Below are 12,197 nucleotides of genomic sequence, written 5' to 3' on the forward strand. Positions count from 1 at the left end.
CTCTTAGCACCTAGCACGTGCCAGGCCTCGTGTGCACTGCTGGGCTCCGACCTGCCGCGCAGCCAGATCTCACTGAGCTTACCTTCTCGTGGGGAGATGTGGCAAGAAACCAGGAGATTCCCATACCGGGGCTGTGGGAGTTCAGAGGAAGCCCAGAACCCAGCCTGTGATCGGGAAAGGCTTCCCAGAGCAGATGTGGGCTGAACTGAGACCTTAAGGATGAAATAGGCCAGCCCAACTTTGGCAGGGGAGGAGAGTGTCTCAGCAGGGTCCTCTCCTGTGCTATGTGCCAAGGGAGAAAAGTGCTCTGGATACTACATTCACGTGGGCACAGGGCCTGGTAGACCCTGCAGCTCAGCCTGCAGGCAGTTGCAGCTTGCAAAAGCCTCCATCTGATTTGCATGTTCCAGCCCTTGGGGAAGCCACCTGATTTGACTTTAGGTTAACTCAGGGGCATTGGCAGTGAGCCCTGTGTCCATAGGGGCAGGGGGCCTGTGAGACAGTGCTGGATGGCGCAGGAGTAGTCTTGCCCTGGGTTTCTTTGCCACTGCCTACATGTGGGACCTTATAATAGGCTATTTAACTAACCTGTGTCCCAGGTTTAGCGCCTGCCTCACAGAGTTGTAAAAAATTAATTCAAGAACAGCCCTTACACTGGTATTGGGCACAGGGCACTCTGTAAGTGTAGGCTGACACCATTACGATGGTACTGCCCTTCGTGTGCTTCCATGGGTCCTCTGGTGTCCAGTCTGCCACCTGTTCCCTGAGTGACCCAGGACAAAACTTGGAGCTCTCTTGGGACCAGACTCCTCTCTTCCTGACCGAGTTGAGCCTAGTATTCCTTCCTGCTCTAGGTTCTCAGTGCCAAGGCTATTCCTAGGTCAAGGCCACCACTCCGCAGCTGGTCTGGCATGGCACTCTTGTCTCTCGGACTCCAGCTTGGGCAGCAGCTTGATCCTTAGGCTTCAAGCCCTGCAGACCAGAGACTGTGTTGCTCTGTTCACGTGCATGTGCTTGGGATTTCAGCTCTGGGTATATCCACAAGTTGTGTCACCCTGTTAATAATGGGGGTGCAAAAAGCACCATTGAGAGACAGCAGGGGGCCTCAGACTATTCAGATGATTCCCCAGAGAAGCCCATTCATTCATTCACTCAGTCACTGTTTACTGACTACCTACTATGTGCCTGGCACTGAGAATGTATCAGAGAACAGGACAGGCAGGTATGGCAGGGGAATGATGAGAAACCAGCGACACGAGTACACCAGTTAATTTTCAGAAGTGAAAGTGCCGGGAAGTAAGGCAGGATGATGGGCTAGAAAGTGGCTCTGTTGGGCAGTCAGTACTACCTGAATCAAGGTGATCAGAGAAACAATCCTGGAGGAGGTGCTGCTTAAACTACAGCCTGTGGCATCAGAGCAGCAGGGTTTGGCTGTCATACCCCTTTGCTCGCCTGGGTCGAAAGAACTACAAGGCAGTGATGAGTCTACTGTGCGTTCTGTTCATCCGCCAGGTCCTGTACTGGGGCCCAGAGGGAAGTAAGGCCCAGGCTGCTGCTGGGAAAGGCCCTGAAAAAAGTACCGAGAGTGCTCAAGTTTGTGTTCTGGTATCAGCCAACTTACTGCTTGCTAATAAGATATGCAAATTATCAGGGCTATAAAATCTTAGCCACATTCCATCTTCTGTTTAATTAGCATTTAATCATAATCTCATATAATTTTTTTCACACTGGCATCCTAATTAAATGTTAGGGTGTTAGTCTTTTTTACGGAATGCTCTACGAATTTGCGTGTCATCCTTGCGCAGGGGCCAAGCTAATCTTCTCTGTATCGTTCCAGTTTTACTATATGTGCTGCCGAAGCGAGCACTAGGGTGTTGGTCTTAACAGTTAAATTATATCGGAAAAAATGGAGTCTTCAAGAAACTCGACCTTTTTCAAGCCAGGGCTCTCTCTAGCTAGACGCAGGCGTTAATTAGGTTTCTGCAAGATGCTGCCTCGAATCCCCTTGGTGCCCCCATTTCAGTTGTTTCCTTGCTGTCATGGCCCTAGATTTGAATGAGACACACACAACCAGTGATTTAGGCCCTGATCAGGCAGAGGTTACTGTGAATGGGTTTGTCACGAGCCTCTGGAAGGCCAGCAGATGCTGACTTGTCCTGGAGGGGGTCCAGGACTTGGAGTTTGGTGTGAGGCCTGGGGGACTCCTCGAAGTAGTTTTTCTTGTCTCGGTGATGCAAACTCTCCTTTAACTTGTGACTCTCATGTAATGATCACTGGGAAGCTGGTACCTATGCAAGTCACATAGTCGAACTGCCACCAAGTCCTGCAGCAGCCTTTCCTGGGAGGTCACAGTGAGGTCAGGCAACCAGGGCAGGAGGGGCACTGCCGGTGCTGCTGGGGCTGGGCTTAGAGATTGTTTTGCAGTAGAGAGGGAGCAACAGACAATGTTAAGAAAAGCATTTTCCCCTGAGTGACCAGAAGAAAAACCAGAGTGCGAGGGTGTAGCCACTTATGGCCTGGCTCTGAGGGAACTCAGATGGACTTGACTGAGAAGGATTCAGCCTCATCTTTCTCCTGCCCTATCGCACACACAGGCCGCGGCTGTAGAGCTTCTGCTGAGCAGGGCACGTGGTATCCTTGTTCTTGAGGGACCGAGGAGATCTTGACCAATGGAAGGTCTTTATCTAGGCTGCCACAAACCCCAGCCTCCACTCAGCTATTTGCATATGGTCCTGGCATTTCATTTGCCTGGGATTGGCGCCCTGCACTCTTTAACACCTCCACTTGTGCCTATGGTGCAACTGCAAACATAGTTTTAAACCTTCATCTGAAATTCCCTGAACACTTACTTAATGACAGTGTAATGTTCACAGAGGCCTTTCTTCCATCTGATTTTTCCGCTTGTTTTGTTTTGATTTGTTTTGTTTTTTGCCTTTCCCAGTGTTTCTTCTTCTGTCTGAGGTCCATTCACATTCGTCACTCAATTCTTGTCCTTTAACAGTTCAGAACACATTCAACACATTTATTGAGCATCTTGCTGGCTTCAGAGAAGATGCATTATTGTACTTAGTGCATTTGTGTTGCCTTCTGACTTAGAGTCAGTGGGCAGAGAGCCACGTGAGTTGCATTTGCCTTTTCCTCCTCTGGCCTGTGGAGCAGACCACCCAGAAGCAGTCTGAAACCACTCTCTCCACCCTTGTTCCCACCAGGTTTTCCGGACAGACTTGATCACAGCCATGAAGATCCCAGACTCGTACCAGCTCAGCCCGGATGATTATTACATCCTGGCGGACCCATGGCGACAGGAATGGGAGAAAGGCGTGCAAGTGCCCGCTGGGGCAGAGGCCATTCCAGAGCCCGTGGTGAGGTGAGCCAGGCAGCCCCAGGCCCACAGGCCACAGGCAGGGGAGGAAGGGGAGACAAGGACCCAGCAAGGCACCTGCCATTCCTGGGATTCCTCTCTAGCTCAACTCTGTTCTTAGATTCTTTTGGACCATAAACCACTGAAACGTTCCAGAAATACTGGTAGTTTACCTTTAAAGCTAAGGGCTTGGGCTCAGCTCTGGAACCAGACAATCTGAGGTCAAATGGCCACTCACATTCAATGTGACATTGAGTCAGAAATATAATCTCCCTGGGCCTCGATTTCCTTGTCTGCGAAACAGGAATGATGACAATAACACCTGCCTCTTACGGTGGTCGAGATGATGTAGAGAAATGATGCAGGAAAGGCACTTGGCACAGGGCCTGGCACACAAGGACTTGGTAAAAACTGGCCGTGGATTAGCTCGATGTCAGTCCAAACTGGGTCCCACAGCACAGCTCATCAGGGATATCTTCAGGCTTTTAACTAGTCCTTAAGACAGGGATAAGCCATGCTTCTTAAACCTTTTTAAGGAGGCCTGAGCGGGAGAGAGTTGTGTGCACCCAGTGGATGCTCAGGAAGCAGTTGCTATGACCAGCATCTGAAGAGTCCCCTTGCCAGAGCTGGGTCAGGGCTGAGTCCTCGCTGGGCTTCATAGCCTTCTGGGCTTGTGGGTCAGAGACCCCCTGGTGCTCTTGTCAGGAGGTGGCCCCATGGCCATGGGCCTTGCCGCCAGCAGCAGAGTTCAGCCAAGTGCTGCTTTCTGCACCCTGGGAAATCCTCCAAGTCAGTCTTGGGGCAGAGAGGCCTGCTGTTCTGGCCTCCTCCGCCCACCAGCCCTCCAGAGCTGGGCAGCTCATGTTATTGGCAGCCCACTCCTGGCTTTGGCAGCCCCATGGCTCTCAGTTAGGCCCTTTTGACCAGGCCTGGGGCAAAGGTCGCAGCCGTCACCTCCCATGACATTGACGCCGTAGCTTCCTGGCAGCCACACCCATGACTGGCTCACAGATACCCAGTACCTGTTTGCTGCCAGACCTGTGCTGGGCATGGGATTACAGAAGCGAAGCAGACCGATCCCTGCTCGGGTGCTCGGTGAAGATTGGGTGCTGGGCAGAGCTCATCCTCCTGTGGCTCCTGAGGGCCGAGTTCCTACCAGCACTTGACTGGGGCCTTTGGAGAACCAGGAAGCTCCAGGCCTTTCCAGAAAGGAGTACATGTGAGATTTGGAGAAAGAATTCATTCTCCACATCCCCTGCCCAGGGCTAAGAACATGGGTCAGGCTTCTAGCCAGTTTTGCGCCCTTACCTCTGCAGACTGAAGAACTGTTACTGCGCTCTTTGAGCCTGTTCCTTCCCCTGTCAAACGGGGCTGAGAACAGTACCTGCCTGGTGTGGTGGAATGAGAAAACACAGCCCAAAGGGCTAGGGTGATGCGGGGAGGGGCGGGCCACCAGCTGGGCAGAGAGGGGTGAGTCTTGATTAAGCTTGGCCTAGCAGTCTGTCCTTTCTCCTTGATGTCAATGTCAGGGGGTTCCAGAAACATCCGCTGGCCTGAGTAATTAATTGCAGATGCTTCCACACCAGTAGCTTGGCTTCGGTCTGCCTGCCCGGTGCTTTATCTGTTGACATCAAGAGCAGCAGAGCACGTGTTCACGTGGCTCTGGCTCTAGTAGGTGTGTTCTCCACATATACACAGCTGCTTTAAGTTGACAGGAACCAGGCACTCCTGGCCTGTCCATGCTCTCTCAGGATAGACCGGAGGGGGAGGGGGAGAGGTGTTCTCTTGGTGAGATCTCCATGCCCCGTCTTCCCCTGTCTCCCTCCCACGCGGTGTCTCCAACTTCCTGAGTGCCTCCTACTGCACGGCCCCCGTCTGGAAGCCAGCATGGCAGCCTCTGCAGTCAGTGTTGTTACAGGAACTCTCTTCCTGACAACTTGCTGTGCTGACCCTGTTAGGTTCATCTTCTTTAATTATCATTTTAGCCCCAGCAAGTTGATATTACTGTCCCCATTTTATAGATGAGGAAGTTGGGAAATTCTGGGGAATTCCCTGCATGACCGTCGGGGCCTAGCAGGCCAGAGCAGGAAATCACAGGCCACAGGAACAAGCCCTGGATTGCCCCAGTGAGGCCCAGAGAGAGTCTTGTGCCATGATCACTCTACATGCTGGATCTGACATCCCACCCCCAGCTGCTACCCCGACCCACTCTGTCCTTCCCTCCCCGCCTAGTCCTCTTTGGCCCTTGGGTAGGTCTGCCCACCTCATGGTCTGAAATTTATCTGGATAATGCGAATCTGTCTTTCCCCCAGATCAAGAATTGAGTGAGGGCCTATACTGTTCTCTCAGTGTGGCCAAGAGACTCAGCCCAGGGCCAAACCAACCTCTGGTGTCTGTCTGGTCTTCTAGAGTAGAGACTCTTTCCTCTCCCAGACTCCAGCCCAGCTATCTGACACCTCCTCTCAGCTGACCTCAGTTCTGCTGGCTACCACTGAGACCAAGGCCCTGGCCTATGGTCACGTTGGTCCATGCCTGGCGAGAGTGCTTCCTTCGTAGCCAGAGCCAGAAGAGGCCACACAGATGAAGGTGAGAGGCCCAGGAAGCACAGGAAATGCCTTTTCTTTGTGACCCCCTTATCCCCAGCTTCCTAGAGAAAGAAACGTGATTTTAGCCCCAAGAGCTCTGGCAAGATGGCAGCTGACTGAGCACACAGGTAGTTATACCAATAGGTGGTGAGCATTCGGACAAAGATTATCCAAAACCCTGACTAAGCACATGCTGGGGACACAAACAAAGCAAAGTCACAACAGCAAAATCAGTCTGTGTTTTTAAAGGAATGTATTGATTCAAGTAAGAACCTCATGAAGAAAGGCAGAATTTCTTAGGACGAGGAGTATTTGTCTTCTATTTCGAATGACCTGTTAGTCATGCACTGTCATCTCCTAAGGCCTTTCCTCATCTGGGCCTCTGCGTGGGGAAAGGGAGCACCAAGCCCTTTGCCTTTCTCCTTGCCCCTCTCAACCTCCTCTGGGCCTCCCTCCTGGCCAGTCTGCCTCCTGTCTCTATCCTTCCTGCCCCTCTTGCTCACATCCGGGGCATTTCCTGGAGCCCAGGAGCCCTCCCCATAGCTCGGCCCTGTGTCTGTGCCATCCAGGGCCCTGCCCTCCCCTCTCCAGTCGGGCGCTGAGTCACAGCCCCTGGCAGCCCTGCCTCCGACCCCAGGAGGCCTCTCGGGCAAGTGAGGGGCCTCTCAGCCCCAGCAGGACTGGCCAGATGGAGGCCATGCTCTGCAGCAATAACCATGGCAACCGGTGGGGGTGGGGGGAGCTGGCATATTAACTGGCATCAGGAACTGAGGGGCAGCACACAGCTGAACCAAGAGAGGAAACTGCCCTCGCAGGGCAAAAGCCCTCATATTCCATTTCAGAAGGAGCAGAGTGACTTCTTAAAATATACACTCACATGCATATATTGCTCACTGTGTGCCAGGCACTGTTCTAAGAGCATTACAGGTGTTTATCCATTTCATTCTCACTCCAATCATAGAAGGGAAATACTATTCTTATTAGCCTATTTTTTGAGATGAGGTCACTGGGGCACAGAGAAGTTAAGTGGCTTGCCCAGAGTCACACAGTAAGTGGCAGAGCGGGGCTTTGCTCCAAGCTGCCTCAAAGGCAGAGCCGTAGCCTGAGGGAGGGCCAACCTGGACTGTGATCCTCGGACTGTTGTAGGTGCATCTTTAGTATCCAGGGGAGGAGGCTTCCATCTTGGGGCGGGGAGCATTGTAGGCAGAGACTCATGGCTCAGGTAACAGTCTTTCTGGGGGAAGGGCAAGGTGTGTGAGCAACACTGTGTCCTCTATAGCATTAAACCTTTTATGTGGAAAGGGCCACTCTGGGCTGCAGTGGTGAAACCAGCCATGACACCGCCACACCCCAGAGGAGACCTAGATTCAGTTCCCCTCAGGCTGTAGGTGAAAGAGGGCCTAGGGCTTTCGAAGGTATGGGGACAACCCCTGGCCTCTCCCCAGCCTTGAGAGTTATGCTGAAGGACCTGGAGCCACCTGGCTCTATCCCACTTGTCTCAGAGTGGCTGGCACCGGGCACTGCGCAGGACAGCACTTGGGATGCTTCCCACAGTTCTGGGCAGGGCATATCCAGATCACGGGGCTTCTGCTAAGACCCAGGTACCCTGGTGGGAGGGGCAGTAAGGGGTGTGCTCTGGGCAGGATGGAGTTTGTGGATTGCGCAAGGGTTGTGGATCAGCCCCAGCTCTGCCCCACAACCCGTTGGTCTCCTGTCCTGCTTAGTCACAGTCATCTGAGACTGCAGGGTGGGCAGGTGGGAGGAGGAAGTATAAGAAGGGAGAGGAAGGAGGTGGGCCCTGCTTGGCACTAAAGTCTCACCTCACTTGCCCACCAGCTTCTCACCTGGGCTGGCCAACTCACTGTAGGCCCCCAGACCCAGCGAGGGTAGCAGACTGAGGGTCCCTCCCCTCATGATTCCCCCTCTTGATTTCCTAGGATCCTCCCGCCGCTGGAAGGCCCCCCCTCCCAAGTGTCCCCTAGCAGCTCTGAACTTGGCGAGGGCTCCCAGCCTGATTGGCCAGGGGGCAGCCGCTATGACCTGGACGAGATTGACGCCTATTGGCTGGAGCTCATCAACTCGGAGCTCAAGGAGATGGGTAGGTGACCTGCCAGGCCAAGAATGGGATTGGGGCAAGCCAGGCAGGTTTTTCTCCTTAACCCCAGCATCCTCACCCTCAGAAGGGCAGAGGCCACAACTGGGCTTTGGCACTGAATGGATCTGGGGAGATGGTCCCTGCAGCACCACTGATTGGAGAAGTTATTTGGTATCTCTGTGCCTCAGTTTTCGTAGATGTCAGGTGAAGGATGATAATAGCATGTAATCGACAGAGTTCTTGGGAATATTGTTAATAAGCCTGACCGTTACATAAAGAGTGAGGGAGCACACAAGTGATTCTAGGATGACAAGTGGGGTCGAGTCAAGTCAACCTCCTGGCTGAAACCCACTAACATGGTGAGGAAGGACCAGCTCTGTCATATGCAGCCACCTGTGGAGATCCCACCATACACATAGCACAAGCAGTGGATTCCCCATGGAGTCAGCCACATCCCAGAGATACTTCTGTGTTATCTGCATGTTCACGTGTGTGTGTGTGTGGTCACAGGCAGGCTGTCTGAAGTCAGAACACCACGACAGGCCCCCAGAGCCTTTGAGATTGGAAGGTCCAGCCCATTCGATTTTCAGACAATGGAGCTGAAGCCCATGACAGTACACACATTTGTCCAGGTCATAGTAGGGGAGTGCAGATCCTTCTGTACATCTGTCCTGAAAAGTGGGCTCCTCACACCCTCCCTTGCTGTCCTCACAGAGAGACCAGAGCTGGACGAGCTGACCCTAGAGCGTGTGCTGGAGGAGCTGGAGACGCTGTGCCACCAGAATATGGTGCGAGCCATTGAGACCCAGGAGGGGCTGGGCATCGAGTATGACGAGGACGTTGTGTGTGACGTATGCCGCTCTCCCGAGGGCGAAGATGGAAACGAGATGGTCTTCTGTGACAAATGCAATGTCTGCGTGCACCAGGTGGGCAGGCCCCTACGAAGGAGGTCAAGAGGGGAGGAAGGAGCTTGGCATGAGTACCCCGAGGTGCCAGGGACACCCAGGGCCCCTTGGCCCAGCTCCGTCAGGCAGACTTGAGTAATTACCCATTGGATGGTGTTTCTTCCCTCTCCCGTCAGCCTCCCTCAGACATTTTCCTCTGAACACGCTGCCCTTGCCCTCCCCTCTCTATTCCTCACTGTTCTGAACTTACAGAGAGGCAGCACAGTGTAGTGACTGAGAGCAAAGCCTAGAGCCAAGATGCCTGGTTTCAAATTGTAGCTCTGCCTTGTACAAGCTCTGTGGCTTTGGGCAAGTTTCTTAACCTCTCTGGACCTCTCCTTCAACTATAAATAAAAGTAAGTTGTGAGGAGTAAATTACTTACTGGGAGTTATTTTCACAGAACAATATCATAAGGGCTATAAGTATTTGTTACCATTATTGATAATTATAAAATGTCCTTCTTGACCAGGCCCCCATCTTGATCTTGGGTCCAGGACCCTAGGTCTTAGGCATCTCTGGGCCTTATTGCAGAAGAAGACCTGACTGGAACACAGTGGACCTACTTTGTCCCTGACTTGGATGCCCCGCACCTACCCACTACTGCTCGAGTAGCTCCCGGGGAGCTCCGAGGGGCTTCACCTAGCTGGCGAGTGGGTAGGCAGTACTCCGCCATTCATCCACGCCCCTTAGACACAGCCGCTCTTAGGTCCATCAGTCCTAGGCTTGACCAGGAGGATCTCCCTTGGCAGAGATCCCTGTGGAAGAAACGGGTGGAAGCTCTGCTCTTTGTCCTCAAGCAATATATATACCAAAATTTGTACTCAACTTCAAGCAGTTCATGGACACTTCTGAGGTCCATCATCACTGGTTAGAAACCTCTGCCTAAAATTGACTGTCCTCCCAGCAGAGGGCAGACCTGAGCCCTTCACAGGACTGTGAAATTGTGTGTGACCTTTCAGGTACACAAAGCAAGTAAAGAAGAGCCCTTGCTTTATGACTTTCGGGGGAAGTCTCCTTGCCAGAGCCTGGTAGCGGTGTAGCTTCGTCACTCCTACCTGGGGCTAGGGCTGGAACCATTCACAGCTGACCGCTGACCAGATGCGGATTGGACAATGCCTCTGATTCGTGACCGCCTGCTCTCTCCCCAGGCATGCTATGGGATCCTCAAGGTGCCCACAGGCAGCTGGCTGTGCCGGACGTGTGCCCTGGGTGTCCAGCCAAAGTGCCTGCTCTGCCCCAAGCGAGGAGGAGCCTTGAAGCCCACCAGAAGTGGGACTAAGTGGGTGCATGTCAGCTGCGCTCTGTGGATTCCTGAGGTGGGCAGACATGGGGGTGGGCAGCCCTGGGGAACAGCTATGGGGAACAGCCTTGGGGAAGTCGGTCTGCGTGGTACTCAGAACTCAGGTAGCAAGAGATGATGGGCCACATAAAATGGGGATATCTCAGATATTGAACTGAGGTAGCAGCCCACAGGGAACTTTGCCAGTGGACTTGGGCAGAACTTCGGTGGTGGTTTTCATGGGAAAATGAGATTATGGGCTCCTGGAGGATCCAGTGGTAGGTCAAAGCTGACTCCAGGGAAAGCAGGTTGAGGGTCCCCTAGCTAGGCAGTGGTTCCAACCAAAGTCAAGCTGCCTCTTTAAAACAAAATAAGCCAACTGACCTAAAAAGAAATCGGGCAGTGAGCCTAATTAAAAGTTGGATAGTCTACAGCCATGCCACCCCGAGCAAATGCAATCCCATCTGATCTCGGAAGCTAAGCAGGGTCAGGTCCGGTTAGTACGTAGATGGGAGACCACCTAGGAAGACCAGGTGCTGTAGGCGTAAAAAAATAAAAAAATAAGGGATTGTAAGCTGACAAGGTGCTTGCAATCTGTGAGGTCAACCAAGGGTTGCCTCGCCTAAAAAAAGAAAAAGTTGGATAGTGGGCCTGCTGTTGTGGCTGTGGCTAGATAGAGGGGTGGCTTGGGTCTGGGTGAGGAGGGACTATGGGTGACAGGCTGGACCCACTGTGAGTTATCTGAGGCTCTGGGCTCCCAGAAGGCATCCCATTTTATTTGAAATAGGAAATGCTGAAATTTACTGGAGTTCCAGCTCCGGTCCTTCTGTGCGCTGTGACCCAGAATGAGGCCCGGCTCCAAAGCTGACTGTGCCTGGAAGCAAGCCAGGTAGCCCTGTCAGAAGGCCTCACCTTCCTGGGCTCCCAGTCTGAAGGTCTTTGCTGAGACTCACACTACAGGCTTCTGTGATGATGGTAGTTGTGTCAGCAATAGTCACTTGCTCCCAGATCGGCATCTTGAAGGCTGGGACTCTCTCTGAGTATATCATGGGCTGGGCACAGCAGGGCCAGAGAGAACCAACAAGGACCCCACTGTGGGGGCCTCTTGATTCAAGATCTCTGGACAGGGGCCCTTCTTCTATCCTTAGGCATGAGCAGTGGGAGGACAGGTTATGCCCAGGAGATTTGGGCATGGTTGTAGGTCTGTCTGCATAGGAGGGGCTAAACAAAAGCACATTCCCATTGGGCAAGAAAGCCCTGAGGCCTCGAAGAAGAAAATGCTGCCTTGGGGGCTCTACTTGCTGCCCCAAAAACTAAATACAAGTTATGATAAGAACTCCGAATATGCTATTACAAATGCTGGAGGTACAGAAGAGAGGGGGACCTTGCATGTATTCATTCATTATGTGTGTATGCACACGCACACACACACACGCACGCACACAAGCATCTCTGTCTCGAGTGCCACATAGTCATAGGCACACACCCTTAGTCAGCTACACACACTGATGTGCACTCTGCCACAGTCACAAGTAATGTAAGATTTATCACAGGTGAGCATACACTAACATGCTCAACCCAGCGGTCAGCTTGGGACAGTCAGGAAGGACTTGGAATTTAGGGGCTCTCCCTCTGCCCTGTCTGCCTCCTGCCTGGTTTCAGCAGAGAGCCCCCATTTGGGCTCCTTGGGGCAGACTGAGGATGAGAAGCCTGACGCTGCTCCCCGTGTCCCGCCCAGGTCAGCATCGGCTGCCCCGAAAAGATGGAGCCCATCACCAAGATCTCGCACATCCCAGCCAGCCGCTGGGCTCTGTCCTGCAGCCTTTGCAAGGAGTGCACGGGTACCTGCATCCAGGTACGTGGCCATTTCACCCCGCTGCTGCTCCACAGCCTGTGCGAGAACCAGCTGCCACCACCTTTCACCTGCCCCCA

At 53.1% G+C, this 12,197-nt stretch overlaps 1 protein-coding gene, 1 non-coding gene and 1 pseudogene across 5 annotated transcripts in view; 2 read left to right on the top strand and 1 right to left on the bottom strand.

The window, feature by feature from the left end:
- JADE2 (jade family PHD finger 2) overlaps positions 1–12,197 on the top strand; it is a 50,639-nt gene that overhangs the window by 19,606 nt on the left and 18,836 nt on the right. For all 4 annotated transcript variants that reach the window (XM_039836043.1, XM_039836042.1, XM_039836040.1 and 1 more), the window contains exons 4-8: positions 3,210–3,367; positions 7,884–8,044; positions 8,756–8,967; positions 10,135–10,302; positions 12,004–12,120. In XM_039836043.1, coding sequence (XP_039691977.1) covers positions 3,210–3,367; positions 7,884–8,044; positions 8,756–8,967; positions 10,135–10,302; positions 12,004–12,120 — 816 coding nt within the window. The remainder of the gene's footprint in view (positions 1–3,209; positions 3,368–7,883; positions 8,045–8,755; positions 8,968–10,134; positions 10,303–12,003; positions 12,121–12,197) is intronic.
- LOC120581876 (U6 spliceosomal RNA) lies at positions 1,761–1,867 on the bottom strand. The gene has a single exon (XR_005647393.1). It is a non-coding gene; the product is annotated as a U6 spliceosomal RNA (small nuclear RNA).
- LOC120581822 (uncharacterized) lies at positions 10,692–10,810 on the top strand (annotated as a pseudogene).

Source organism: Pteropus medius, unplaced genomic scaffold, assembly GCF_902729225.1.
Source record: "Pteropus medius unplaced genomic scaffold, Ma_sr-lr_union100, whole genome shotgun sequence".
Lineage (NCBI taxonomy): Eukaryota > Metazoa > Chordata > Mammalia > Chiroptera > Pteropodidae > Pteropus > Pteropus medius.